This window comes from Thunnus thynnus, chromosome 15 (genome assembly GCF_963924715.1).
Source record: "Thunnus thynnus chromosome 15, fThuThy2.1, whole genome shotgun sequence".
NCBI classification, from domain to species: Eukaryota; Metazoa; Chordata; class Actinopteri; order Scombriformes; family Scombridae; genus Thunnus; species Thunnus thynnus.
The window spans coordinates 4,453,915-4,481,375 of NC_089531.1; the positions used below are offsets into that span (position 1 = coordinate 4,453,915).

At 37.2% G+C, this 27,461-nt stretch overlaps 4 protein-coding genes across 8 annotated transcripts in view; all 4 read right to left on the minus strand.

Annotated features, from left to right (window-relative positions):
• The window catches only part of LOC137198246 (major histocompatibility complex class I-related gene protein-like), a 75,300-nt gene extending 69,213 nt beyond the window's left edge, over positions 1-6,087 (minus strand). For 2 of the 5 annotated variants that reach the window (XM_067611957.1, XM_067611955.1), the window contains exons 1-3: positions 5,646-6,080; positions 3,731-3,997; positions 2,904-3,182 (exon numbers count right to left, since the gene is read on the minus strand). In XM_067611957.1, the coding sequence (XP_067468058.1) occupies positions 2,904-3,182; positions 3,731-3,997; positions 5,646-5,700 (601 nt within the window). In that variant the 5' untranslated portion in view covers positions 5,701-6,080. Of the gene's footprint in view, positions 1-2,903; positions 3,183-3,730; positions 3,998-5,645 lie in introns of all 5 variants that reach the window. The other 3 variants (XM_067611959.1, XM_067611958.1, XM_067611962.1) reach the window with 3 other exon arrangements.
• LOC137198253 (uncharacterized) lies at positions 374-2,816 on the minus strand. The gene has a single exon (XM_067611969.1). The coding sequence runs from the start codon at positions 2,519-2,521 to the stop codon at positions 1,631-1,633; it is 891 nt and encodes a 296-aa protein (XP_067468070.1). The 5' UTR covers positions 2,522-2,816; the 3' UTR covers positions 374-1,630.
• A 3,414-nt stretch (positions 6,088-9,501) lies between the features above and the next one.
• LOC137198247 (major histocompatibility complex class I-related gene protein-like) lies at positions 9,502-16,817 on the minus strand. The gene is made up of 7 exons (XM_067611963.1): positions 16,657-16,817; positions 14,843-15,109; positions 13,115-13,393; positions 12,595-12,897; positions 12,012-12,113; positions 11,690-11,707; positions 9,502-10,829 (listed from the first exon to the last, which is right to left on the minus strand). The coding sequence occupies exons 1-7, from the start codon at positions 16,703-16,705 to the stop codon at positions 10,780-10,782; spliced, it is 1,068 nt and encodes a 355-aa protein (XP_067468064.1). The 5' UTR covers positions 16,706-16,817; the 3' UTR covers positions 9,502-10,779.
• A 5,393-nt stretch (positions 16,818-22,210) lies between these two features.
• On the minus strand, positions 22,211-25,649 carry LOC137198594 (BOLA class I histocompatibility antigen, alpha chain BL3-7-like). The gene is made up of 5 exons (XM_067612442.1): positions 25,601-25,649; positions 24,771-25,037; positions 24,161-24,439; positions 23,115-23,417; positions 22,211-22,362 (listed from the first exon to the last, which is right to left on the minus strand). The coding sequence occupies exons 1-5, from the start codon at positions 25,647-25,649 to the stop codon at positions 22,211-22,213; spliced, it is 1,050 nt and encodes a 349-aa protein (XP_067468543.1).
• Between the last annotated feature and the right edge of the window lie 1,812 nt (positions 25,650-27,461).

Genomic DNA, 27,461 nt, shown 5'->3' on the forward strand with positions numbered 1-27,461 from the left:
TAAGCAGCCTAGTTGGGATGGGATCTAAGAGACAGGTTGATGGTTTAGCTGAACAAATTGTTGAAGTTAGTTCAGACAAGTCTACTGGAGAAAAACAGTCCAAATATATGTCAGGATTTACTGCCGTTACCAAGGTTCCTGTGTTTGGGGAGAGAACGGTGCTTGTTGAGGGCAGGAGGTGGTTAATTTTGTCTCTAATAGTTAGAATTTTATCATTAAAGAAGCTCATAAAGTCGTTACTACTGAGAGCTATAGGGATACATGGATCAGTAGAGTTATGACTCTTTGTCAGCCTGGCCAAAGTGCTGAAAAGGAACCTAGGGCTGTTTTTATTCTCTTCTATTAATGCTGAGTAATAGGCGGCTCTGGCATTACAGAGGGCCTTCCTATATGTTTTAAGACTATCTTGCCAGACTAAGCGAGATTCTTCTACTTTGGTGGAACGCCAAATCCTTTCCAATTTTCGCGATGTTTGCTTTAATTTGCGGGTTTGGGAGTTGTACCATGGAGCTAACCTCTTATGTTTTATTATCTTCTTTTTTAAGGGGGCAATGGAGTCGAGTGTTTGTCTTAGTGAGCCTGCAGCACTATCAATAAGATTATCAATTTGGGAGGGACTGAAGTTAACATAAGAGTCCTCTGTAGTATTGAGACATGGCAGTGAATTCAGTACTGACGGAATGGCTTCCTTAAATTTATCTACAACACTATCAGAGAGACATCTAGTGAGGACATTTTTGTCTAGTGGTGTATAATCCAGTAATAGGAATTCAAAAGTTATTAAAAAATGATCTGATAAAATAGGATTTTGTGGAAAAATTATTAAATGTTCAATTTCAATCCCATAAGCCAGAACAAGGTCTAGGGTGTGGTTAAGACGGTGAGTGGGATTATTTACACACTGAGAGAAGCCAATTGAGTCTAATAATGAGATAAATGCAGTGCTGAGACTGTCACTATCAACGTCCACATGAATATTAAACTCACCTACTATAATTACTTTATCTGTACTAAGGACTAAATACGACAAAAACTCTGAGAATTCAGATAGGAATTCAGAGTACGGGCCAGGAGGACGATACACTATAACAAATAGAACTGGCTGTAAAGTTTTCCAGGTTGGCTGAGAGAGACTAAGAACAAGGCTTTCGAATGAGTTATAATTAAATTTAGGTCTAGGGTTGACGACCAGGCTTGAGCTGAAAATGGCCGCAACTCCTCCTCCTCGGCCAGTGTCTCGAGGAATATGAGTATTAATATGACTGGGGGGAGTGGATTCATTAAGGCTGACATATTCTTCATGACACAGCCAGGTTTCAGTGAGACAAAATAAATCAATATGATGATCTGAAATTAAATCGTTTACTAAAACGGCTTTAGATGAAAGAGATCTAATGTTCAAGAGTCCACATTTAATTATCTTATTTTGTTGTACTATTGCAGTAGTGGTTTTAATTTTTACTAGATTTTCATGAATGACTCTTCTTTTGTTTACTTTGGATTTAATTGATTTATGTGGTCGGGGGACAGACACAGTCTCTATGTGGTTTTGGGTGGGTAACTGCTCTAATGGAAGCGCAGAGAAGCGTGTAGGACTGCAGCTCTGCCTCCTGGTCTCAACTCTGGGTTGTCATGGTTTTGGTTTACTAATAAACTGGGCCATATTTCTGGATATGAGAGCAGCTCCATCCAAAGTGGGATGTATGCCGTCTCTCCTAATCAGACCAGGTCTTCCCCAGAAAGTCTGCCAATTATCTATGAAGCCCACATCGTTTGCTGGACACCACCTCGACAACCAGCGGTTGAATTGTGACATGCGGCTATACATGTCATCACTGGTCAGATTAGGCAGCGGTCCAGAGAAAATTACGGAGTCCGACATAGTTTTTGCAAATGTACACACCGACTCAACATTAATCTTGGTGATCTCCGATTGGCGTAATCGGGAGTCATTACCGCCGACATGGATGACAATCGTACCATATTTACGTTTATTCTTATTCTTAGCCAGCAGTTTTAAATTTGACTCAATGTCGCCCGCTCTGGCCCCAGGAATACATTTAACTATAGCTGCTGGTGTCGCTAACTTCACGTTTCTGACTATGGAGCTGCCAATAATCAGAGTTTGTTTCTCAGCGGGTGTGTTGCTGAGTGGGGAGAACCTGTTAGAAACATGAACTGGTTGGTGGTGAACCGTGGGCTTCTGCTTAGGGCTATGCTTCCTTCGGACAGTCACCCAGCCGCCCTGGCTTCCCGGCTGCTCGGGAGCTACCGGGGGAGTGGGAGCTACGCTAGGTCGGCCCACACCGGATACTAGGGGCTGGCTAACTATATTAGCAGCTGATTGTTTTTCCATGGTGCGGAGCCGCGCTTCCAATTCACTAAGCCTTGCCTCCAGTGCTGCAAATAAACTACACTTATTACACTTACCACTATCACTAAAGGAGGCAGAGGAATAACTAAACATTTGACACACCGAGCAAGAGAGAGCAGGAGAACGAGAGGGAGAGAGAGAAGCCATCGCTAACTACTTAGTTTAAGTTAGCTTCTAATGCTAGCTGCAGAGCTAAAGTGACTAACAACTTGTGCGATTAGCGAGAAAAGTCGCTAAGAGAAAAGCGCTGAGAGTGCTTGTGTAAAACTAGCGAAAGTTTTAAATATACAGCAGATATTAATCCACAATTAATCCACAGTAATGTGATATATATAGGAAAATCAACTGAGATGAGAGCAGCAACAACGCTATCAGTAGACACAGTCGGCAACCGTAAATGATACAATACGCTTACCGTAGCACGTCAGCACGTCAAAAAAAAGCAACACTCCAAATGTGACTATAAGGTTCAGAGAAGGAATGTGTGAAAGTAGGAATCATTTAGAGAAGAGGAGAAATGTGATTCTACCTGTTCTCAGCAGAGAGCTCTTCCCATAGTCCAAATATTTCTTCACTAACTCAGGGCACTGCTGGGTGAGGAAGTATTTCCACCTTTCATTCTTGGGTCTCTCTCTGTCTCGCCTGTGTTTGATGATGACAGCTTGTGGTTTTGAAGCGATCCATGTCAGTGTCTTCAGGTCAAATGCTATGAAGTCTTCTCCATCATAACCGAACCGAACAAAACCATTAACCTCTCCAGTCTCATTATTCCATTCACAGCCATGCATCCTCTGGAAGACGTGAACACCTGAGAGAGAGACAGAGTGCAGAGTGAGATCCCACAGAGGGTTACAGGTGGCTGGAGCCTATGTGAGCCCGCATTTAGAGAAGGTTGAACATGTGGAAGAGTCACCTCTTCATTGCAAGACCAACACACAGAAATACACAAAGTGACATCAAGGGGTGATGTAAACTTTCCAACCAAAGCTTACCTAAACTGAACTTTTTAAGCATCCAGATGAAACCAAACATGAGAAGATCACATACACACACACACACACACACACACACACACAAAGTGCGGAATGCAATTGTAGAACCCTATTGCTCAGTTTTTCAGTGAACCCATCACATAGCTACCATATATATAATATTAATACTGACAACCCATTTTGAAAGAGTCCCTCACATTACATGGCCGGTAATAGAGGGAAGGAAATGAGGGAAGAATATATGCACATTTAGCAAACTGTGTATATGTTTGAACATGTAAACATGTGTGTTTATAATGGAACTATATCTGTTTGCTATTTGACAAAAAACACAACTTTACATTTTTACAGTACTTTTACTTACCTACAGTTTGATTCAGTTGCTGCTTCAAAATGTCAATTTGAGCTTTGTATTTATGTTGGCTTGTCAAACACTCCTCAGTGTACAACTCCAAGAGTTGTGGATCATCATCTAACATTTTTTGTGACCAGTCCTGTTTGCCTTCTATTTTCTTGCTGACGCTGTCACAGTAACCCATTGGAACTTCATCAACCATCCCAACAGCCACAAAATCTGGGAAGTTTTTGACTCCAGAGGACACAGTGAAGAAAAACTTCAGCGAGTGTTTCACTGTAAGAGAAAGAGGTTTGAAGGGTTTTGAAGTCCAGTTTTCATAAACATGCATTTATACATATTTATGACAATTACAATTAATTACATTCAATATTTTGTCCAGCATGAAACCTCAGACACACAAAATTAGTGATGTGCTGGTGATGAAAGTAGAACATCTACCAACCTAAGAGCCAGATATTATACTTGGAATGATTGAGACTAAACAAAAGCTAAAAGGAGAGTGAATATTGACCTTCCATTGGCCAGGCAGCCAAAAACACAACTCAAAACACAAATGAATGCTGGATATGTTAATAGGTAATTTTTTGTTGGCACATTTGCCATAATGACTAAGACAGCTTTATTAGCCTTACTGATCATCATTTTATATAAGGTTAGTAATGACTACATATACATTCAAGTGTAAATCTAATCAAAATGTTAAATCTTGATATAAATATCTGTACACTGATATGAGATTCCTGAAAGTGGAACAACATATGGTGAGCAAAGCATATGAATTACAAGTATTTATCACTGTCTTCCTTACTGTGCCTTATTTTGCTTGAATAGCGACAAAATATCTTAATCTTTAGAAATTTTGTGATTTTATTATATTATCTAATGTTATTAATCACATTTTTTAAAAATCTGTATATAATCATAATAATTAATATGAGTTATTAGTACAGTAGGAAGCTGCTATGATATGAGCCCAGAAACCTGATCTGTGTTTAGTCGGTCTGGTGGAAAAAAAAAAAAACACTAAAAACCTGATGAAATATTTTCAGAATGATGACTCTGGTGAATAATGTTCAGTGACATCAGTATCAAAAACCTCAAACCAAGAGGGAACAAAAGCAAACTAAATCAGGCCTAGGTCAGTAATGATTACAAGATAAAGACCCCGTAATTACAAAATAGTTTCTGATGAATTCAAAAATAGAGATATTTCCTCTAAATAATGAGGTAAATATCTTAAACACAATATAGCTAATAGTTGTACATTTAATCCTACTATAGGAGATGCTACATTATATGAGAACATATTTGATCATACCTAGATTATATTAAATTACACTGCATTACAGTATCACTAATCTGAGTTTACAGTATGAGTACACATTTTAAAACAATCTGTTACAGTGTTATCTTTTATCTTTTATTTCATTTCAATCAATGACACTATTTAATAAAGTCAAAGGAAATAATCTGACACACAGCCAGATTTTAATAACGCCCAGAACATCAGTACTGTACAGAAACTGTTATTTCTGCAAAATCCCGGATCTATTCAGTTTCAGTGACACCTGAACATCATCATAGATAATGTGATAGCTACTAGAAATGAATAAAAGAAGCAAAATACAGTACTAGTCAGAATGGGAGGGTGTGTTTAAACTTTGGACTGGTTGTTTATGTTCAACAGAACGATGTGTGCGCACCCATGGAAGATATGCGTCTTTTATGTCCCCCCCCCCCCCCCCGCGATTATGCGCCTGTCCCTTGCCAAAGCCATTGATTAAACCCTTTATAATGGACAACTTATCAAAAATGGTACATGTAAAGCTTGATCTAAACTGCGCAAAGGTGCCCAATATGAAAGTGAAAGTGAATCGTGTGTAATTGCTACGCCTTTTACATTTTTTAAAATTAATCTCACCTGAAAGTGTGAAAGGAAAGAAGATGAGCAGAAAAACAAGCTCCATCGTCTTCATGGCATGACTTTTTGGGGAGTTGAGTGACCACTGCAGTACACAAACAGTCGTTTTAATGTTGTTGTGCGTCTTCGTGTGTTGTGTGGAAAGGAGGGACCAAACTAGGCCACCAGTATCATATTGCGCCTGACGCGTGAAAGCTTCCAGCCCACTGACTATCACTAGTCTATACTGTGCAACCCAACCACAGAAACGTTGAATATATACGTTTCAACACGTGTAATATTTAACATATTAACATTTCAACAAAACGTATCATATCAACATTTCTACAAAACGTATCATATTAACATTTCTATCCGTTGAATAATGATGTTTTATGGTGTGATAGCGCTGTGGTTAAGGTCTGGTTAGGTTTAGGCACAAAGACCACTTGGTTGGGGTTAGGAAAAGATCATGGTTCGGCTTAAAATAAAATAAAAAATAAAATAAAAACGGATGCAATTGTAGTGACGTCTCACTAAAAACACCCAGCTTTGTCGGTTGAAACGGGAAATGGGTATTGGTTTCGAGATGGTCGAGGAAACTTACTATCCATCCACCGACTCCTCCTCCTGATAGGAAAGTCAGCTGATATTTTGATATGATACGTTTTGTTGAAATGTTAATATGCTACGTGTTTCACGTGTTGAAACGTAGATATTCAACGTTTCTGTGGTTTGCAGAAACGTACAATGCCAACGTTTTATTCTGGCAACCAGGCTGCAACATTTACATGAGATAAATGTATACACAAATATTTTGAAGAACATTGTATGGATGTGCTGAGAATAAAAGAGAGAAAACGTTGAGTGTTAATCACATACACACAAAATTATCTGCACATTCAAAAAATACAAATTTTGTATTTATTTTTAATCTTTGCTTTTTTATGAGTTGCACCTCAGGTATTCATCATGAAGCCTCAACAAATAAAAAGCCAAACTATCTGTACACACACTTAAAATACACAAAGATTAGTCACAGCTCTGGACTGTGGTTTGTTTTGATTACTTTATTTTAAATAAAATTACTTTTTAAAATATGGAATACCCGTTTGACTTCCCTTTTTTGCCAAAGTAACACATTGATGGGGTGAGTCTGTAAGATCAGTGATGTAGGGAGTGGATGGGTGAGTGTATGCTGTACGGGTGTTGTAGGGTGGAACAAAGGAAAAACAACTATGCAGGAGTGAAGAGAGAGACTCAACTGGCAGCTTCTCCAGCTTATATATATACATGAGGCACATCTGGCCCAGGTGTGTCCCATCCTGCTAATCAGCCTGTCCTCAGGTTTCCGCCCCTGCAAACAGAGCACAGCAGCAGCAAGCAAAGCAGAGGAGCCGTCACATTACCAACAAAATAGGTGAAATATTCATGATTTGGTAACATTTTGTAAACAGAGGACAGAGATATACAGAGACATATTCAAGTTTAGTATAAATTGAGACTATTTATCAGAGCAATCTGTTTTTTCATTCCTCCAGGTACTCTGTGCAGGTTCTGTCTCTTTGTGTGTTGATCTTGGGTGCAAGTGATTTATATAACTATTGATGGAGTAATCTTGCTTTTAATCTCCTGATGCCATTTCTGATACCTAAACTCAGGATATTGGCTGATACAGAGTGCCCATCCACTACCAGTACTTCTATCTGTATTTCAGTTAAACATCTGGAAACCTCACTGAGTAGGTTCATTCTTCTATTCTTCTGTATGATAACATGAGGCTGTAGCTACACATAACTTCACTACATGTTGAGATGTTCAAAACTGACACTCTTTACACTTTTCAGACAAATCTTAATTATATTGTTCCAGAAGGTTTATAAAATTGTGTTGCATTGCATTGAATAAGATCAATATCAGTGCAGATATTGATCCAGTGTGTCACACTGGTGTATCACTAACAACTAACACCAACACACACAAAAAACATGTTTTTATGACGATCATTTTTATGTAGTTATGTTTTATGTGTCACAATCATGGGGTTGTAGTTTTCTGCAGTAATGTAATCATATGTCTGTCTGTCTCTGTCAGTAAGTTTTTGTCTTGACGCCTCTGTTTTTATACTGAAAAGCCTTCAGTTAGTCTGTGTTTGGTGTAGGTTGTCTGGTCCAGACATGTTCTCCATCTCACACTAGGTAATTTTGATGTTTTTGTGGTGAATGTCTTTATTGATCCAATTTACCAAACTTATTTAGGTAATATGTTACGTAAATCCATACAGCCTGCTCCCTGTTGTTACCATGTACGTACAGGGTAACTAGTCTGTACCTACAGAATAAGGACTGGGGAACAGTGTGAACTTAATAATACAGCCCGCTCCCTGTTGTTACCATGTACTTATAGGGTAACTAGCCTGTACCTACAGAGTAAGGACTGGAGAACAGTGTGAACTTAATAATACAGCCCGCTCCCTGTTGTTACCATGTACTTACAGGGTAACTAGTCTGTACTTACAGGGTAAGGACTGGGAGAACAGCACATATGTTGTGGTTTATGTGTAATTAAGGAATAAAACCATTTTTCATAATTTCCTGCGTACCTTATTATTGTGTAATTAAAGATATACTATGTATATTATTACATTACTGTATTGTTATTTTTTCATCCTCGGATGACAATACAAGACGTTCAGAGCTGTGCACTGGAGAGAGGTAAGATTGCCTGTTATGAGCTGCTGCAGTGCTGGACCAACATGGCTACTAGGAGCCAATTTTTAAATGTATAGATGCATTGCTCGCCTTGTTCTATTGAAATTCATACAATGAAATAGAAGACATAAGCATAATAAATCTCCTGAGTGTACCTACATTTGAGTATCAGTAAGAGACGGAAAGTATTTTATATGTACGGATTCATATGAGGAAGTTACACCATAAGTTCCGGGAAATTACATGGTAAGTGATGGGAAGTTACACCGTAAAACGTGGGCTGTATTATAAAGTGTTACTGCGATTTGTAAATAATTTATTTACCATTGCTAAAGCCATTGATTAAACCCTTTATTATTGATGACATATCAAAAATGATATAGGTAAAGCTTGAACTAAACTGTGTAAAAGTGCCCAATTTGAAAGTGAAAGTGAACTGTATTACACTAGGCCTTTTACACTCTCACTTAAAACCAAACAAGTAATTTTCGACAATGAAATGTTGAAATGTCGAATGTAAGGACTGGGGAACAGTGTGAACTTAATAATACAGCCCACTCCCTGTTGTTACCATGTACTTATAGGGTAACTAGCCTGTACCTACCTACAGAGTAAGGACTGGAGAACAGTGTGAACTTAATAATACAGCCCGCTCCCCGTTGTTACCATGTACTTACAGGGTAACTAGTCTGTACTTACAGGGTAAGGACTGGGAGAACAGAACATATGTTGTGGTTTATGTGTAATTAAGGAATAAAACCATTTTTCATAATTTCCTGCGTACCTTATTATTGTGTAATTAAAGATATACTATGTATATTATTACATTACTGTATTGTTATTTTTTCATCCTCGGATGACAATACAAGACATTCAGAGCTGTGCACTGGAGAGAGGTAAGATTGCCTGTTATGAGCTGCTGCAGTGCTGGACCAACATGGCTGCTAGGAGCCAATTTTCAAAAGTATAAACCAATTTCTCGACTTGTTCTATTCAAATTCATACAATGAAGTAGAAGACATAAGCATAACAAATCTCGAGTGTGGGTGAAGCTTGCCTGTCAAAGAAACATGTATAAAAAAATGATTGTCATAACTGCCACAAGCAAAAACATTTGATTTTAGTACACATATACACATGTAACGTACTGATTCATATGAGGAAATAAATTCTGGGAAGTTACATGGAAAATGGTGGGAAGTTACACTTTAAAACCCCAATTGTTACTCCCTTGTTTCTCATTGTTTTGTTTTCTTCCGCTGTACCTACATTTAAGTATCAGTAAGAACTGGAAAGTATTTTATATGTACGGATTCATATGAGGAAGTTACATCGTAAGTTCAGGGAAATTACATGGTAAGTGATGGGAAGTTACACCGTCAAACTGTTTTGCCATCCCATTTATAGTAGATTGGAAGCTTACAATATAAAAACACAATAGTACAAATATAAAATACAAATATATATGTTCAGGCAGACAACAATACTATGTGAAAACTTCAGTCTCCATGGTCATTTCACCACTGTGCACTTAAACAGAAGTAGGGTCACCCCACAAAAAAGTTTGACCTGCTTGTTGAACCCAATTGAATATGTGCAAGCCCATGTTTCTGGTAGATTACTTTGATTATGTTACTTTCGTCAAGATGGTTGATAAAAGAATTAATGTCATAATAAATTTGAGTTGTAAAGTCCATTGTCAAAGTGTGTCAAAGTAAACCAGTGTGCAGTGTTTTGGCATCTGCTGAGTCTAATAATGGCTTCTTTTATATAGTGCTTTTATCTAAAGTGCTTTACGGTGTTTCTGCTGCTCATTCACCCTTTCACACTCACGCACACACTGATAGTGGCAAGCTAGCATACAAAGTGTTGGCCGACCATCAGGAGCAACTTTGGGTTCGTTATCTGGTCCAAGGAAACTTCGACACATGGACAGGAAGATTTGGGGACCAAACCACCAACCTTTGGATTAGTGGACAACACACTCTTCCCCCTGAGCCACAGTCGCCCCATGATCTATCACTTAATCTGGACTTCCCGGATTGCCCACATAGACGAGGCCACTTTCATTGTTTTTAACATGGAAAGATTTTTGGTTTTAACTCTTTTTATAGTGGGAAACATCATATTGTTGCAATTTGAGTGAAGTGACCCTTTAACCATCACTTAAACACTGATTTGATTTATTGATTGATTTAGATCTAAATATCAAATTTTGGAACATACTGGTAACCAAACACTTAATTTATCTACTATGCTTTTAATGTGCTATCATCATCATTTGTTAAATAACTTTTTCTGCTAGAATGGGACACAGAAGTGTAATAACTGAATGAGGAAACAATCTGTATTGTGTGTACACAACTGAGAAGCTTTGTTTAACTGGAAGTGTGAATAAATAATATTTCATTTTTCGTCGTCCCACATGGAATCTCTCACTGTGCTCAGGCTTCTGGATTCAGCTGCTCAGAGAGCTCAGAGATGTTGTCAGGAGCTGAAAGGTCAGAAACACACTGTTAGTTCATTTATCCTGCACTGAACTGCTTTTTATATACGGTATGCCCAGCGTCTGACATCTCATCCAGAACCAAGTGAAACGCTTCATCTGTCAGAATCAATGACCTGGCTCACCAAATTGAATGTGACATTTGCAACCTGCAGCATCCAACCCCATGAGCTTCAGACTAAACAGCAAAAGAATAACATAATCTGTCTTTTATTTCTGCAAAGAGTTTTATGCCAACATTACATCACTAGATACTGTTGCTATGCCCATCGAGCTTTTAATTTTAGCATGGCACGTAGGCAGTTTATAATGATAACAGTAACATTACTGATTTCAGACAGAAGTAGAAAAAAGCATTTTTAATTGGTGATCATTGACTTTGCAGGCTGAAATGATAAGTTGCTGACAAATTTGATCAGCTGTAGCTGGCTAGCCAATTAACTTCATGAGTTTGTTGAAAAGTCCATCTCAGACTGACTTGGTTTTGGAGATAGAGGGTCTTTACAATTTACAGTTAATGGCTTCATACATGATATCATGCTAAAAGACTGAGTATAAAACAACATTTCCCTGACATAAATACAACATCCTCACCAGTTTCCATCAATCTCAGAGACAAGGGTTTTAAATCATATATGTAAAATTAGCTTAACCCATAGTCAGAATGGTCATAATTATGAAAATAAGATCCAGGATGAAAAACACTAGAATTTTGATCTAAATTGCTACTGGTGATGCCCAGAGGATGCAGTTAATACTTCTATTTACTTAACTTTATTTTCTAGTAACACATCCTGATGTAAGTACATGTCAGACCAGATAAAATAGAGAAAAAAACAAGTACTTACGAGATGGAGGGCATTTGGCTGCATTAAGAAAAAAACACAAAGAATATCATTTTACACAGTTATAAATGCCAGTATATCAACCTCTCACCACTGAATGTGATTGCCTCCCTTACTTGCTCTCCTAAATGAATAAAATAAATATAATATTTTGCCCTTCTACCCTTTGCCTATTACATTTCTCTATTATCATTAAATTTGTCTTACTGTTGATAGTTCAGACTATTAATTCATTCTTGTTTTACCTTTATAAGCTGGATAACTCAAAGTCAATCTAAGCACACAAAACATTTATTAAGAAAATCTCTCAGTTTAGGTCTCTCACCTTTCCCCTTTTTGTAAAACATGAATCCAGCAGCAGCTATGAGGATGACAGCAAAAGCAACCACTGCAGCAATGATGGGGATGGTCATATCTGTAAGTATCTCTGTTAAGCAAAAAACAAACAAAAAATGACTAGAAGCAGGTTAAAACTGTTGGACATCTATCCATCTATCTCCAGAAGTAAGGACAGAAAAGCTAAACTAACAACAAAATTACACATTTACAGAGAATTCAGCTTCAACTTTCACACACAAATTTGAACGACTGACCAACTGTAAACCATCTTGACAGTGCTGACCTTTGCAAGAATAGAGAGGGGGAAAATTCAAGATGAGGAAGCGCTCATCGCTGTATAACTGCCCCACAAAAAAGACGGTTTGCAGTCAGTCGTGAGACAGGATTTTACTCTGGAATTAATTTATCATCCGAGGTAGCTAGCTGACACGCTAACTGGCAGTTTAAGCTATTTGTCCAATCCAGCACCAAAAAGGAGACAAAAAACAAGCATGAAGTGCAGGAGTAATAAAGTAAACTAAATTTGTCTTTTTTTATCTCACATGTGTAACATTTGATTCCAGTCTCACCCCAGTTGGTCCTGATCACAGCTTTGTCCAGTTTGGTTATGATGTCGTCCTTCACACCAGAGAACTGAAACACACATTCGTACTTCTTCCAGTCATCAGGTGAGACTGATGAAACGTTCAGGTCAACACTCATCTGGAAGGATCCATCATGGTTGGGGAGGATCTCTCCGCGTTCCACGTCCTCATGAAGCTCCTCTCCATCTTTCCTCCAGAACATATCGGCTCTGTGAGGGTAGAAACCTGTAGCGAAGCAGCTGACCGAAGAGGAGGGAGTCTTCTGGAGGAGAGACACTGAGGGAAGGTCTGGAGAGAAAGAGAGAGAGACAGAGAGAGCAAGACAGACAGAGAATGGTGGAGAGAAAGACAGAAACCGAACATCACAGACAGAAACATTACTGTTCATTATATGCAATAATTCTCTATATGTTGGTTCATCATGATTATAATGTTACTGCACATTATCAACAGAAATATAAATATCATTGTGTCCATGAAACTACATCAGGTCATGTGATTCTACCTCTTCTCATCAGATAGTTCTTCCCGTAGTTCACATACTTCTTCAGCCACTGAGGGCAAATATTGGTGAGGATGTCCTTCAGGTAGTCTGATCCAGCTATGGAGCTCTCCCACTTATGTTTGATGATGACAGCTTGTGGATTTGAAGCGATCCATGTCAGTGTCTTCAGGTCAAGGTCTAAGAAGTCTTCTCCATCATAACCAGTCTGAACAAAACTAATAACTTCCTTGGTCTCATTGTCCCATTCACAACCAGCCATCCACTGGAAAATGTAGACACCTGAGAGAGAGACAGAGACACAGACTGCAGTAAACCAGAGTGAGATCTCAGCACAGTCAGCTATCATCAGTTGATATCACATCTTCACCACAGAGACACACTGATCCACACACACCAAAACAGAAGATCTACACCTTCTGCTGTTATTGGCTGGATGGAAACCACTCACAGCCAATCATCATCTGGACAGTGTGGACAACTCAGAGAGAGACAGAGAGGCAGAGACTGCTGGGAAACAGAGTCCATTTCCTGTCTTTACCACAGAGACACACTGCCTCTTCTGAGACCAACACAGTTTATCTACACTGTTGAAGGTGGTGTGAGCTGCAGTAACACACACACACACACACACACACACACACACACACACACACACACATTGAGATGGAGTCCTGACTAACGAACACAGATTTAACCTGATCCTGGACTGAACATTACTATCCTGAAGCTGCTCCAGAAGATTCCACTGAAGGAGAGTTTTATTCAGGTTAGTCACTAGACTCAATAGCATGTGTTACTACACATGGATATTATAATTGCTAACATTAGTTTAATAATAGGCAGCCATGGTTTTTGAAGAATATTTAAATTAAGTGAAGGGATATTGGGGGTTTGTACAAACATGAATTCTGCAGTATGTTCTGTTAGTGGGAAAACAAAGCTAAATTTGGGTTAAACTGACAACAGATCTTAACAAAGTTCTTTTGTGCCACAATTTAAACACATAAACTAACTTGGTGGTAAAGGTATAAGAGCCATAATATACTCCATGGTTTCCTGATACAGAAAACACTGGTCATGGCATTTTTTACCTCCACTTTTATCTTCTTGTCATGTCCTTGTGCATCATTGTTTACATAATGCCTGTTAATTATTTAGGTAGATTCACTGCGTTAGTGCAGCACAGAAGTACCTAGTTAAACAGTTGACAATAAAATAAACTAAAATAGTTGATAGATAAAGAGGGAGTGGGAGAGAGGTCACTTTGAGTATGTGTGTGTGTGTGTGTGTGTATATATATATATATATATGTTCTGATACTTCATACTTTTAGACAAACATCAAACAGTGTTGTTTCCTCATTCCAAGACCTTCTAGTAGGAAAGCACACATGCTTTAGTAGTAGACTTGAGCTTGAGCTTGCTTTCTCTAGATGTGGGGAAGATATGCATGCCTGTATATTATGTTATGTTGTATATGTTCAATGTATATAATATTAATAATATAATACAATATTTCTTGCCCTTCAGTTGTGGTGGTGAGGATGGTTTTGCAGATGGGGTGAGTAATTATCTGTATTGTCATTATGATGTATAGAGTTGCTTAACATGTATTCACCTAGTGTATTCAAATGAACTGTTGTTCACGTAGATGCACAAATAAATAAAGAAACATTAATTAAACACACAAAAACATTAAAGAAGTAAAAAATGAAAAGGAAATACGTACCTCCAGTTTGGTTTGAGTGCTGCTTCAAAACGACAAGGTCAGTTTTTAGGTTCAGATGGGCAAACACACAGGAATAAGTGCACCACTCTGAGTGCTGAGGATGATCTCTGATTAATTCTGTCATCCAGTCCTGTTTGAATTCTGCTCTCTTGCTGTTGCTGTCACAGTAACCCACCTGAACTTCATCAACCATTGCAACAGCCACAAACTCTGGGAAGGTTTGGAGTCCAGAGGATCCAGTCATTAAATATGTCAAGGAGTGTTTCACTGTAGCACAAACAAAGTTATAAATAGCGTTTTTTTTTCAGGAATAATTTTCATATATGACCAGTCTCAATCTTGATTTTATAAGCACAACAGACTTTGAACTTCTGTTCAATCCAAAGAATAATGACGATTATTGCATTTACTTTTTAAACCTTAATTTTTACATCAATAAATACATATTTAGAGTATACTGACTTAGCATAAATGCTCTTTAAAAGCAATGTTTGTTTGAAACACACACAACAGAAAGACAATCAAAATCAGGCTTAGGTAGAGCAGTTCCTGGCAGGTATGGGCAAGATTTTGTGGATGGTTTTGAAGTATTTTGATGGCATGCAAGATTATTCCCAGTGACTGGAAATTTAACTGTTAAAGAATGCAGTTTCACTTTGGTACTCAGTGTGTTTCTGTAAAAATGATTGCATGTCTTGTAATAACTAAGACACTAAATGTGTTTGGTTTCATATAATTTATTATCAGGATTATCTTGAAAGTAACATATTGTTAAGATGTATAACAGAAGTCTGGGTCAGACAGGACATTGGTTGGACAATTTTTGAAGATATTAAGTTGCTAATCTGGACATGCAGGATGTATAAAGCTGTAGATTGCACACTGTACATATGAACTTCAGCAGAATAGTTAAATAGCCTGTTTATGATGGTAACAACATATTTTGATGTTGCTGGAACGCCCAGAAGAGACATCTAGCTGACGGTCAGGTAACGTCTCGGAACTTTTTTTGAATCATAACAGGACGACATGATGTTCATTCAACATGTCAGTGTTTGCTGTGTTGAAGTAAGTAAGTGTAAGTGTGCAGGCGTTACTATTTTCAAAGAAGATAAACACGCACAACAGCTGCAGAGAAACATTTAACCACCATGAAAGAAACTAGCGACCAAAGGGACAGAGAGGTCATATCTGACTCACATTATCTAACTTCTTCTTTCTTTGAGATGAATTATGTCATATTTAATGTCCCGCTGCATTTGTTGCATTTGACACTGACAAACAAGGTAACTATCCTTGTTGTTAACTTTCTACAGTATTGTTGTGAGGGCAGAGTGTGACTGGCTTCAGAGTTCACTTCAGAGTTTTTTTCCAGCAACTTGCTTTCATACTTTCACAGTAACATGACAGTGAACGCTTCTGACTGATAATTAACCATTCTCTAATGGAAGGATGCCAACTTCACATTTCTCCCTTCTGGAAGACGTTGGTTAGTTTTCTCCACTTTAATCAAGAATTAATTGGCAGTGGTATCTTTGAGTTGTAGGACGTGTATATGTACGTATTGTTTGTTATAAATGTCTAATTTAAAATTTTATATTTTGTATGTCCTCTAATGTTGAGAGTTGTGTTTTACAAGTTTCAATTGTTAAAAGCACAATAAAACTGGCAGTGAATAGACATTAAAATCTGAGGTATGTTAAGCTCTGCAGTAAATGTACAGTTTATGAATATTATACATTTATATTTTAAAATAGAAATATGAATGCTGAAATAGAAGTTACACAACTGTTTAAAAAAGATTATTACATCACCTGAAGATACAACATGGCAAAAGAGAAGCAACAACAGAATCCCCTTCATCTTGCTTTGAGACAGACGTTAGAATAAACTCTGTGGTGGAGGAAAGACTGTCAACAGTGTGTACCGTCACATGGAGCGACCAATAGAAATTATAAATAGCTGTGCATCATGTGTTACCGGGAGTAAATTCAGGATCTGACTGGCTGATTGCATTCAACAGGAAAATGCACGAAATGTGTGTGTGTTTTACCAGAAGTTTAATATCATGTAGTAACATGAGTAGCTGTTTGAAGTCAAGAAAAAAATTGATTAGTAAATGTTGATTAAAATGACACATGGTGGAAACAAAAATAGTGACACAATTAAGAAATTGTAACAACAGCTCAAGGAAAATGCACCAGCAGGTAAAGCGAGACACACAAGTGTATCTATAATATACAGTATAGCACAATTCATACAATGAGGCAGTTTCAAAGTGCTTTATTGAGAAGGAATTATTTTCAAAAAACCTGTGAATGACTCTTTACATGTTAATAAGGGCTTAAGAATTCAAGCTCAAAGTGAATTTAAATATCTTTTGCTTCTGTGTGAACTCTTTAATTTCTAAATTTCTAATTTTAAATCTGTTACCTTTTCCTGCCTGCTAAAGCTCTTTGTCTGTGCTTGTCTGCTGCTAAAGTCCAAAACACCCTGTATCATGTAACACACAGAATCTGAGACATCAGACATGATGCAGTTCCTCACGTGAAGAACTAATAATGTGTCCAGCTGCAGATTGCCAGAGAATTATTCTTTTTTAAATATTAATCTTTACAATCTGTGGGGTTGGAGTTTATTTGATGCAAGTTTTTCTACCCCAGTGAGTTTCTCCTTTTACACTGTAAAAGCTACGCAGCTTATAGCATAAGTTTACATTACAGAGTAATTAAAATGAGAAATTAGAGAGTGTGTCCAGATGTCATCCTTCCTCCAAAGTTTTAATGAATGAAGTTTAAAATCTTCTACAGTCAGTTAATGTTAGATAACATGGAATAATAATACATAATGGTGCTTAACATTAATAATGTACTTTCAGGGCTTAATCCTCTAGCCCAGTGGTTCCCAACCTAGGGGTCAGGCCCCTCCAAAGGGTCACAAGATAAATCTGAGGGGTCATGAGATGATTAATGGGAGAGGAAAGAAGAAAAAACAAAGTTCTGATACACAATTTTGTATTTTTTTTTACTTTTATATAATCTTTTCTTTTTTATGAGTTGTACCTCTTTGTGCACAATTTAAATTAATTTATTTGAAGCCGTATAAAAGGGAAATCACTGTGCTGACAACTAATGTTCTGAACATTTGTTCTGAAACACGACAACTACACTCTGCTATTTAAATGGTCACAAGCCAAAAAGACTGGGAGCTACTACTCTAAATCAGCCATTCTCAACCAGTAGACCGCAGTTCACAAGTGGGCCCCAGATTGCCATATAGTGGGTCATGGAGGCAGTGGTACTGCCAAATGTTTAAAATGACTTTTTTGGTAATTTACCAAACTAGTTATTTTTATATCTAAATGTACTCAAGAATTCACATAAATAAAAAACGTAGAATTAAAATGCATAACTGTGTTAAATGACCAGTTACATTTGCATATCCAATCATGCCACAAACGTGTTTTGCCACTGTTAGCTAGCTAGCTTTCTCTGTGTATCCTGCTTCAGAAGATATGGCTCCATCAACTGTGTTGGAAAATGAACCGATGGATGCAGACAGCAGCCTGAAGCTTCATTCTGGATACTGGCTGCCAATCAATATCCCTCTCTGTCAAAATGAGCAATCAAATTTCTGTTGTTTTTCACCACCTGCTATTTATGTGAGTCAGGGGTTTCCATTGTGACTGTCACTAAATCAAAGGCAAGGAACAAACTGAAAGCAACTTGGAATGCTACTCTGCATGTCAGCCTTTTACCCAAACCACCATGACTTGATCTCATTGTTTCCCAGAAGCAAGCCCAAGTGTCTCACTGAGGGTGAGCATAATATTTATTTTGGACATTACAGCTGACAGCAGCAAAATCCAGTTTTTTGGGGATTTTTTTCGTTTATTTGGGAAGGTGGTCCAATCAGAAGTAGGCCTCAAGTTACAAAACATTGGGAACCTCTGCTGTAGACTACTGACCATGAGTAATTCTATTTATTTTGTCTGCACAACAGACTTTTTTCCTTTCTTTATAGTTCAGCATCTTTACAACGGAGTTCTGTTCATTTAGTCTATGAGAATATTTATCTTACTGTAACAACAGTTGACAAACATATGCTTGAAATAATGAGAACTTTATTAAAAAAAAACTTTGTTACAAAAGAAATGTAATGAAGAGAAATGAATCTGACAGTCAGTGATGTATCTCAACACAGGAAGTGATTTTGAGCTTTTCTATTCAACATCTACTTGTTTAAAGAAAAGAAGTATTTCATCTTTAAATTCATGCAGTTTTTATAAACATTTACATAAGATAAATGTATATACAAATATTTTGAAGAACACTGTATGGATGTGATAAGAATAAAAGAGAAAAACTTTGCATGTAAATCACATACACAAGATTATCTGTACCTCAAATTATACAAAATACATTTCTTACATTTTATAATTAGTTATACAATGTACAATACATATTAAGTTATTCAAAAATATTGATGCTGTGAGCACAACAAATTCAGTTTCATCCACTTCCTTTGTATTGGGATGAGGGAGGAATGTATCATGAAGCCTCAACAAATAAAAAGCCAAACTATCTGTACACACACACTTAAAATAAAAAAAAAACAATTAAACAACACAGGAGAGAGAAGAAAGAGACTGAACTGGCAGCTTCTCCAGCTTATATATATACATGAGGCACATCTGGCCCACATGTGTCCCATCATGTTAATCAGCCTGCCCTCAGGTTTCCGCCCCTGCAAACAGAGCACAGCAGCAGCAAGCAAAGCAGAGGAGCCGTCACATTACCAACAAAATAGGTGAAATATTCATGATTTGGTAACATTTTGTAAACAGAGGACAGAGACATACAGAGACATATTCAAGTTTAGTATAAATTAAATCTATTTATCAGACCAATCTTTTTTTTTCATTCCTCCAGGTACTCTGTACAGGTTCTGTCTCTTTGTGTGTTGATCTTGGGTGCAAGTGATTTATATAACTATTGATGGAGTAATCCTACTTTTAATCTCCTGATGCCATTTCTGATACCTAAACTCAGGATATTGGCTGATACAGAGTGCTGATCCACTACCAGTACTTCTATCTGTATTTCAGTTAAACATCTGGAAACCTCACTGAGTAGGTTCATTCTTCTATTCTTCTGTATGATAACATGAGGCTGTAGCTACACATAACTTCACTACATGTTGAGATGTTCAAAACTGACACTCTTTACACTTTTCAGACAAATCTTAATTATACTATTCCAGAAGGTTTATAAAATTGTGTTGAATTGCATTGAATAAGATCAATATCAGTGCAGATATTGACCCAGTGTGTCACACTGGTGTATCACTAACAACTAACACCAACACACACAAAAAACATGTTTTTATGACGATCATTTTTATGTAGTTATGTTTTATGTGTCATAATTATGGGGTTGTAGTTTTCTGCAGTAATGTAATCATATGTCTGTCTGTCTCTGTCAGTAAGTTTTTGTCTTGACGCCTCTGTTTTTATACTGAAAAGCCTTCAGTTAGTCTGTGTTTGGTGTAGGTTGTCTGGTCCAGACATGTTCTCCATCTCACACTAGGTAGTTTTGATGTTTTTGCTTATTTAGGTAATATGTTACGTAAATCCATTTGCACATTTTATGTGTGTTTCACATTCTGTAATATGAATGATTTCTCATCTTCATTTGACATCTGAGCTGAGTTAAACTTTATATCAGTAACCTGACTGTGGGGACTTCAAGAGGAAGTGGTGAAGTCCAAGACTGTCTGAGATGTTTGTTTTTGCTGACAGATGCAACAACTGCATTAAAAGTTCCTGAATGATATGAATGACAGTTTCTGCTGACATCAACACAACACTGATATTAGTGAAATAAGACAATATTGATCTATTAGCCTGTCCAGAAATTTTAACTGTCTCCTACTGCTGATCTGTTGAAAATATAACACACTGATTTTCCAATTAGTGGACCTCCTAGCCGCCCCCACAATAAAACAAACAGAGGAACAAAAACTAAGTCTTTTCAATCGTGGCCTAGTGCAGAATCTTCATTAGTGTTTCTGAAATGAAACTGTCAAACTAATTGTTAGTGAAAGCATGAGTAGTTGAACATTTAAAGTTTTAGGTTTGACTCGCGTTAGAAGCAGAGGTTAAAGTGCTGAGTATCATCATGTCTCCCATAAGTTGACTTAATGTTAATCATCATCAAAGACAGTACATCACATGACTAACTGACATGAATTTGATGTCTGAAGACAAAAGATGCCCCACTGGAGTAACGTTGTGGCTCTTTGGTGTCTGGTAGCTGCTGCAGTGATTCATCTCCACCAAAGGTTTGAGGAAACAGCTGGACAGCAGCATCAGTTCTCTCCAGATGTTGTTACTCCTGCAGTGGAGGATTCACATCAACATTAATGCTTCTATCAGCTCTCAGATAATATTCACAGATATCATTCTTCACTGCATCCACTGATGACCTGAAACTCATAAATCTGATCTATGAATTCACACTTTAGTTTGATGTATCCTGTGACTTTCTGACGGGTCCTGTGACGTCACATCTCAATATTCATTAAAACAAGTTTTGTTAATAAACATTTATGTTGCAAAATAGAATAAAATATTGAAGCCACAGCATCTTTATTTGAGTTCACTATTCTCCTCTAAATCTTTACTGGAAAGCTGCAAAGACAGAGTAACAAATAGAAAAGGACCTGGAATTATTAGTGGTCATATTATACAGTATTTGATTTCATATTATATGCAATATGTTTGATTTTGGTCCAGAATGTAAAACATTCAATCACTATTACATTAAAACCTCAGTGTCAACTGTTTTCTGTAACTATACTGGATCACTTGACTGAGAAATTCTGTCAAATCAGCCAAACAGTTTTTAACAAAGACAGACTTTCAGTATATTTATGAGAGTATTATATCAGTATACTGTAGCTAGTTTCAGGAGGAGCAACAGAGAGATTCTTCATACAGTGTCTGCACAGTGTTGATGACATGATGAAATACTCACTGTGATCAGTTAAGAGCTGCATCTTTGATCTCAGAAATTTCAAAGGATGATGGGTCTGATGCTATAAAAGAAAAACAAGGTGTCAGTAATTCAATTCAAACGATTAACTACATTTATTTGTACACAGAGAGAGAGATAAACTGACATAATACTCACAGTTTGCAGGCCTAAATCCTGAAATACAGATGAGAGATTACAATATTTCAAAATTTAAAATGTCAGAATTTTGAAAGCAAACAAAGAAAACACTAATAAATGTTTTATAGAAACACTGTATTAATTTCACTCATTTCTGCTTTTCAAGCTACTGAACATCAGCCAGGTTACACTGTTATTTGTTGTTAAAATGACTTGATGATGAGTAAAAGTATGTTTCTCCCTCACTATTATCTCTCCTTCTCCAGATGAAGACTCCAGTGATGCAGACTGCCAGGAGCAGCAGCAGTCCTACAACACCTCCAATAACAGGATCAGCAGGGAACTCTGAGGGAGAAACTGGAACAAAAGCAAAAAATTCACAGTGCATCAAGGGTATGCCAATGCATTTTTGTTATTTTCTACTATAATAATGTATGATAATCATACATCATTATTGACGATCACGTTTGTTATTTTCATCCCCTTAAAACACAGGACTTTCCCATCGTGACACACAGACAGTTTGGGAATCCTGTGAGAGTTTTCTACTGAGGAAACTTATTATTGTCCAGGATGTGCAGAGTTGTTAATATGAATACAGCAGCTCAATTATACTGCCAAAAACAGATGATGTCTCTTTCTAGGTGAAATTAATGACACTGGACATGTTGATGTGATGGTTTAATTTGGCATCACAATAATCCATACAATGATCATCTGCAGGTGAAAACCACTTTAGTGCTTCAGACCTCTGTGTGTCCATCCTGTGTCTATGTTGTACATGTTCCCTGTCTTTGTTGTATTACACCTTTTGTGTTTATGTTATTGTAATACTAAAGCTTTGTTCTTTATGTTTTTCATCCTGTCATCTTTGAGTTGATCACCCTGTCCTCCCTGAAAGCTCTTGCTCTCTCCTGCATGGTCACATGATCAGCAGCAGTTCTAGTTTGTTCTTACTGTTTAATAAATCTTATTTTCACATACAAACAGTAGATTGTCTTGTGAGTAATCCCATGACAGTGCAATAAATAAAATACAAGTAAAGTAAAAATGTGGTCTAGCAAATAAACATTGTAAAGTCAGTGTTCCAGTCTTACCCCAGTTGGTTCTGATCACTGCTTTGTCCAGTTTGGTGACGATGTCGTCCTTCACACCAGAGAGATGAAACACACATTCGTACCTCCTCCAGTCTTCAGGTGTGACTGATGAAAGGTTCAGGTCAACACTCATCTGGAAGGATCCATCATGGTTGGGGAGGATCTCTCCGTGTTCCACATCCTCATGAAGCTCCTCTCCATCTTTCCTCCGGAACATCTCGGCTCTGTGAGGGTAGAAACCTGTAGCGTGGCAGCTGACTGGAGAGGAGGGAGTCTTCTGGAGGAGAGACACTGAAGGAAGCTCTGGAGAGAGAAAAAATATAGAGAAATTTATATTTATATTTAATGATTAGGTTGGCATGATTTACAAAAACATTTTTAAATCAGGTCAATATTATCTATTATAACTATATAACTATTATAACTATTGATACTCCTCACTTTTGATATGGAAACAGTACATCCTGTGTAGATCAATTAAAATTCACATCATGCAGTTTACCTGTACCACCAGGGGGTGCCAAAGTCTTATGCATGATGATGCACAGTACAGTAGTCTACTTATTATTAGTGAGATACTGTACCTTATTAGGGGTAGGATTACTCAACCACATTTCTTATTGATAATAGTCATGGGATGTCCTGGTGGCTTAGGGGTTAACTGCAATGTGCCCAGTTTTGCATCCGACGGGGGGCCTTTGTTGAATGTCATTCCTCATCTCAATCTCTTTTCATTTCCTATCATTTCTCTTCTGTCAGCTCTCTCATAAAGGCATAAAATTCTACTTATCATTTATCTTGATAATATAATTCCAACTTGATGATGTACCGTGAGTTAAATGTTAATAATATATGTGAAGAAGAAAATGTGATGAAATGACCGGTTAAAGGGAAGAGAACGACAGAAGGAGGGAGCAAGAGAGTACGCTAGTCATATGTACAGTGGGTCTCTATGTTGGTATGTAATGTTACTGTACATTAAAAACAGAAGAGGAGTATGAACACCTTCATGTTTTAATTAAAAAGATCAGGTCATGTGACTCTACCTTTGCGCTGCAGAAATCTCTTCCCAACTTTCAAATAGTTCCTCAACCATGTAGGACAAATGGTGATGAGAAAGTTCCTCCAAAAGCCATTATTAGCTTTATCTCCATCCCACTTCTGTTTAGTCATTGCAGCCTGTGGTGTTGCAGTGATCCAAGTCTCTGTCTTCGGGTCAAATGTAAGGATGTCCTCTCCATTATAACCATACTTTTTATGACCATCAACCTTTTTTGTCTCATCATCCCATTCACAGTTAAACATCAGCTGGTCAATTTGGACACCTGAGAGAAAGAGACAGAGACCGCAGTGAAGCAGAATGAGATACCAGCACAGTCAGCTGTAGGAGTTGATATCACATCTTGACTGAATTGACACCACTCAGTTTTTTGTGGAGGGAGCATAAATTGTATTTGCACTAACTAATGACCAATGAGTAACACATCCAGCAGTTATGACATAATTTTCAGATATGGTCATAAACCAAAGTATTGAACTTTTGACCTGATGATGAGACTTAAGGGTATCACCACTTAAGGGTACCATTACTTATAACAAAAGTGATATCTGCTTGACTTGACAGCAAAACAGGAAAACATTTTGGTAGTCACGTACCTGCAGTTTGGTTTAAGCTCTGTTTAAAAGTGTCAATTTCAACTTTGAACTTCTGCTGATACTGAAAGAAGTTCTGAGTGTTAATTTCCCAGTGTTGTGGATCATCTTCCATTAATTTTTTCACCCAGTCCTGTCTGGGTTGTAATCTTTTGATGTTGCTGTCCAAGTAAGTCATCTGAACTTCATCAATGTTTAATATGCCGATATAATGTGGGATATTTGGTACTCCAGAAGACGCAGTGACGAAAAACGTCAAGGAGTATTTCACTGTAGGACAAAAAGGATTTCAGTGGTTAGAAATGTTTCTATTTATTTGTTTACATTATTTTATTGTTTGACAAGTTGTCAGTTCCCTTAACACAAAAGAAGATACAAAGCCCTACTAGTTTTATTTATTGTAGATTCATGCCTTGCGTAATGTGAATTATGTAGCCAGTTTTCAACAACAATTATACTGATACATACTGAACATATCAATGACACAGAATTGTATTCCTGAAAAGTGATTTCATTTGCTCACACAAGAAACTTGCTGACTTGCACCAAATTATATTCACTGTACATATGAATTGCCTACAATAACTATGAGTAAGAAAACCACATTAATGCATTTAAAATGCTGTTGTATATAATTTTAAAGATTAGTCTATGCAATTTAACCAAATCTTGCTGAATACATCATTTTGAATAGTAGGTGACAGCATACAGTTATAACTGACATTAATAACTGAGAACACATACAGTGCTCTTTCAGTGTTTTTGGTATATGAAAAAAACTAAACACATATATAATGAATTATGATCATGCTAATAAATTACCATAATCTTACCTGTAGATGCAACATGACAGAAGAGGAGTAACATCATTAACGTCTTCATCTTGTTTAGATAAACGGCCAGAGCTGAAGATCTGTGAAAAGTCTGCTGGTTTTATCTTTTTGTTCAGTCCAAAGTTGTTTCCTGGTTGTGTTTACATTCTGGAATATTTGAGGTGTGTTAACCTGGGAGAGACTCCTCCCAGGTTAACAACAGGTCAACTCAACTCTTAACAACTACCATAATTATATTTTTGTTACATCCCATTTTAGTTAGCTCCACAATGCGATCAAAAGGGACTTTATACATTACAATGTTTAATTTGAGTCTCTGTTAACTGTTCCTGCCTGCCTCCACTAAAGCTCTTTGCCTCTGCTTGTCTGCCTTTAAAGTCCAAAACACAATGTGTCCTATAACACTGATCTGTGAAAAGTCTGCTGGTTTTATCTTTTGTTCAAGTTGCAAAGTTGTTTCCTGGTTGTGTTTACATTCTGAAGTATTTAAGGTATGTTCACCTGGGAGAGGCTCCTGAACAACAGCTCAATTCAACATGTTCCTGTCCCTGGCCAAAAGTGTTTCTGATTGGACAGCAAAAACAGCACCATATGCACATCTGAAATCCTAAAAATCAAATGAAATTGCTTTGTAGTGGACCTATGAATATATTAGGAATAAAGATATGCATGTGTAAGTGTCAATTTTTCCTAATAAATATTAGGTCTGATCCATTTTTTGTTGAAAAACTTGTGAGCAGACATTAAAGTGCTTTACTGAGATGAAATTATATCCACAGACCTGTGAATGTGAACAAGGGCTTAAGAATTCAAACTAAAAGTTATACCTGATCCTGCCTGCTAAGGTTTTCTGTCTGTGCTTGTCTGCTGCTAAAGTTCAAAACACACCGTGTCATGTAACACACAGAATCTGACACATCAGATATGATGCAATTCCTCACCTGAAGAGCTAATAATGTGTCCAGCTGCAGATTGCCGGAGATTTTAGATATTATTTTTAATATCATCTGTACAATCTTTGGGGCTGGAGATTATCAAGCACTGGGTTTGTCTACCTCAGTGAGTTTCTCATTTTATGCTGTGAAAGCTACACAGCTAATACACGCAATACAGTAGACATGGTTAAGTTACAGTGATCATGGTGTGATACAGATGCACAAGCAACCGGACCAGGTACTGTTGAAAGGCCTCACCCTACTGCATTAGTATTGTCTCAGTCACCCATCTTTCCTTGGCAACAAGCAACCTGCTAAACGTGTTTCTATTTTTTTATTTATTCTTACTTTCTTCCTCATAAATTAGATTTCTGTGTGATAGGTCACGTACAGACTTCTCTGGATTGCTGACATGCCAAAATGAACAGAAATAGCATAAGTTACAGAGTAATTGAAGTAAGTAATTGAGTAACTGATTAATTGGGTGCCTCGAAAGGGTCGCAAGATATATCTGAGAAGTCGTGAGATGATTAATGGGAGAAGAAAGAAGAAAAAAACAAAGTTCTGATACACAATTTTGTAGGTATTTTTTGATACTTTCTATAATTTTATAAGTTGTTGTACCTCTTTTTGCATCATTTAAATAAATTTATATGAAACCACCTAGAAGGGAAATCACTGTGCTGACAATGAATACATTTCTCAAAGATGACATCCCATGGTCATTATAGCATAAAACCATGCATTATATTTCATAAGGCTTTCATGCTGAAGCCCTGGCTTCAAAGTTGTAGCTTTTACTATTTTCTAGCTGACTGAGCCATTTTCTCCTGTTTGCCCTTATCAAGTTTTTCACATTGTAGCAAATTTATTAATCTGAAAATAGTGTGTTTGTATTGACATGGATGTCAAATAGGTGCTGAGTT

Excerpts from the sequence above, each read along its gene's own strand:
- LOC137198594 (XM_067612442.1), bottom strand. The coding sequence starts at position 25,649 with ATGAAGACGTTAATGATGTTACTCCTCTTCTGTCATGTTGCATCTACA. Across the intron at positions 24,440-24,770 it reads GAGCTTAAACCAAACTGCAG|GTGTCCAAATTGACCAGCTG; the intron begins GTACGTGACTAC and ends TCTTTCTCTCAG. Across the intron at positions 23,418-24,160 it reads GAGATTTCTGCAGCGCAAAG|AGCTTCCTTCAGTGTCTCTC; the intron begins GTAGAGTCACAT and ends TTCTCTCTCCAG.
- LOC137198247 (XM_067611963.1), bottom strand. The coding sequence starts at position 16,705 with ATGAAGGGGATTCTGTTGTTGCTTCTCTTTTGCCATGTTGTATCTTCA. Across the intron at positions 12,898-13,114 it reads GAACTATCTGATGAGAAGAG|ACCTTCCCTCAGTGTCTCTC; the intron begins GTAGAATCACAT and ends CTTTCTCTCCAG. Across the intron at positions 12,114-12,594 it reads TGTGATCAGGACCAACTGGG|AGATACTTACAGATATGACC; the intron begins GTGAGACTGGAA and ends TTTGCTTAACAG.
- LOC137198253 (XM_067611969.1), bottom strand. The coding sequence starts at position 2,521 with ATGGCTTCTCTCTCTCCCTCTCGTTCTCCTGCTCTCTCTTGCTCGGTG.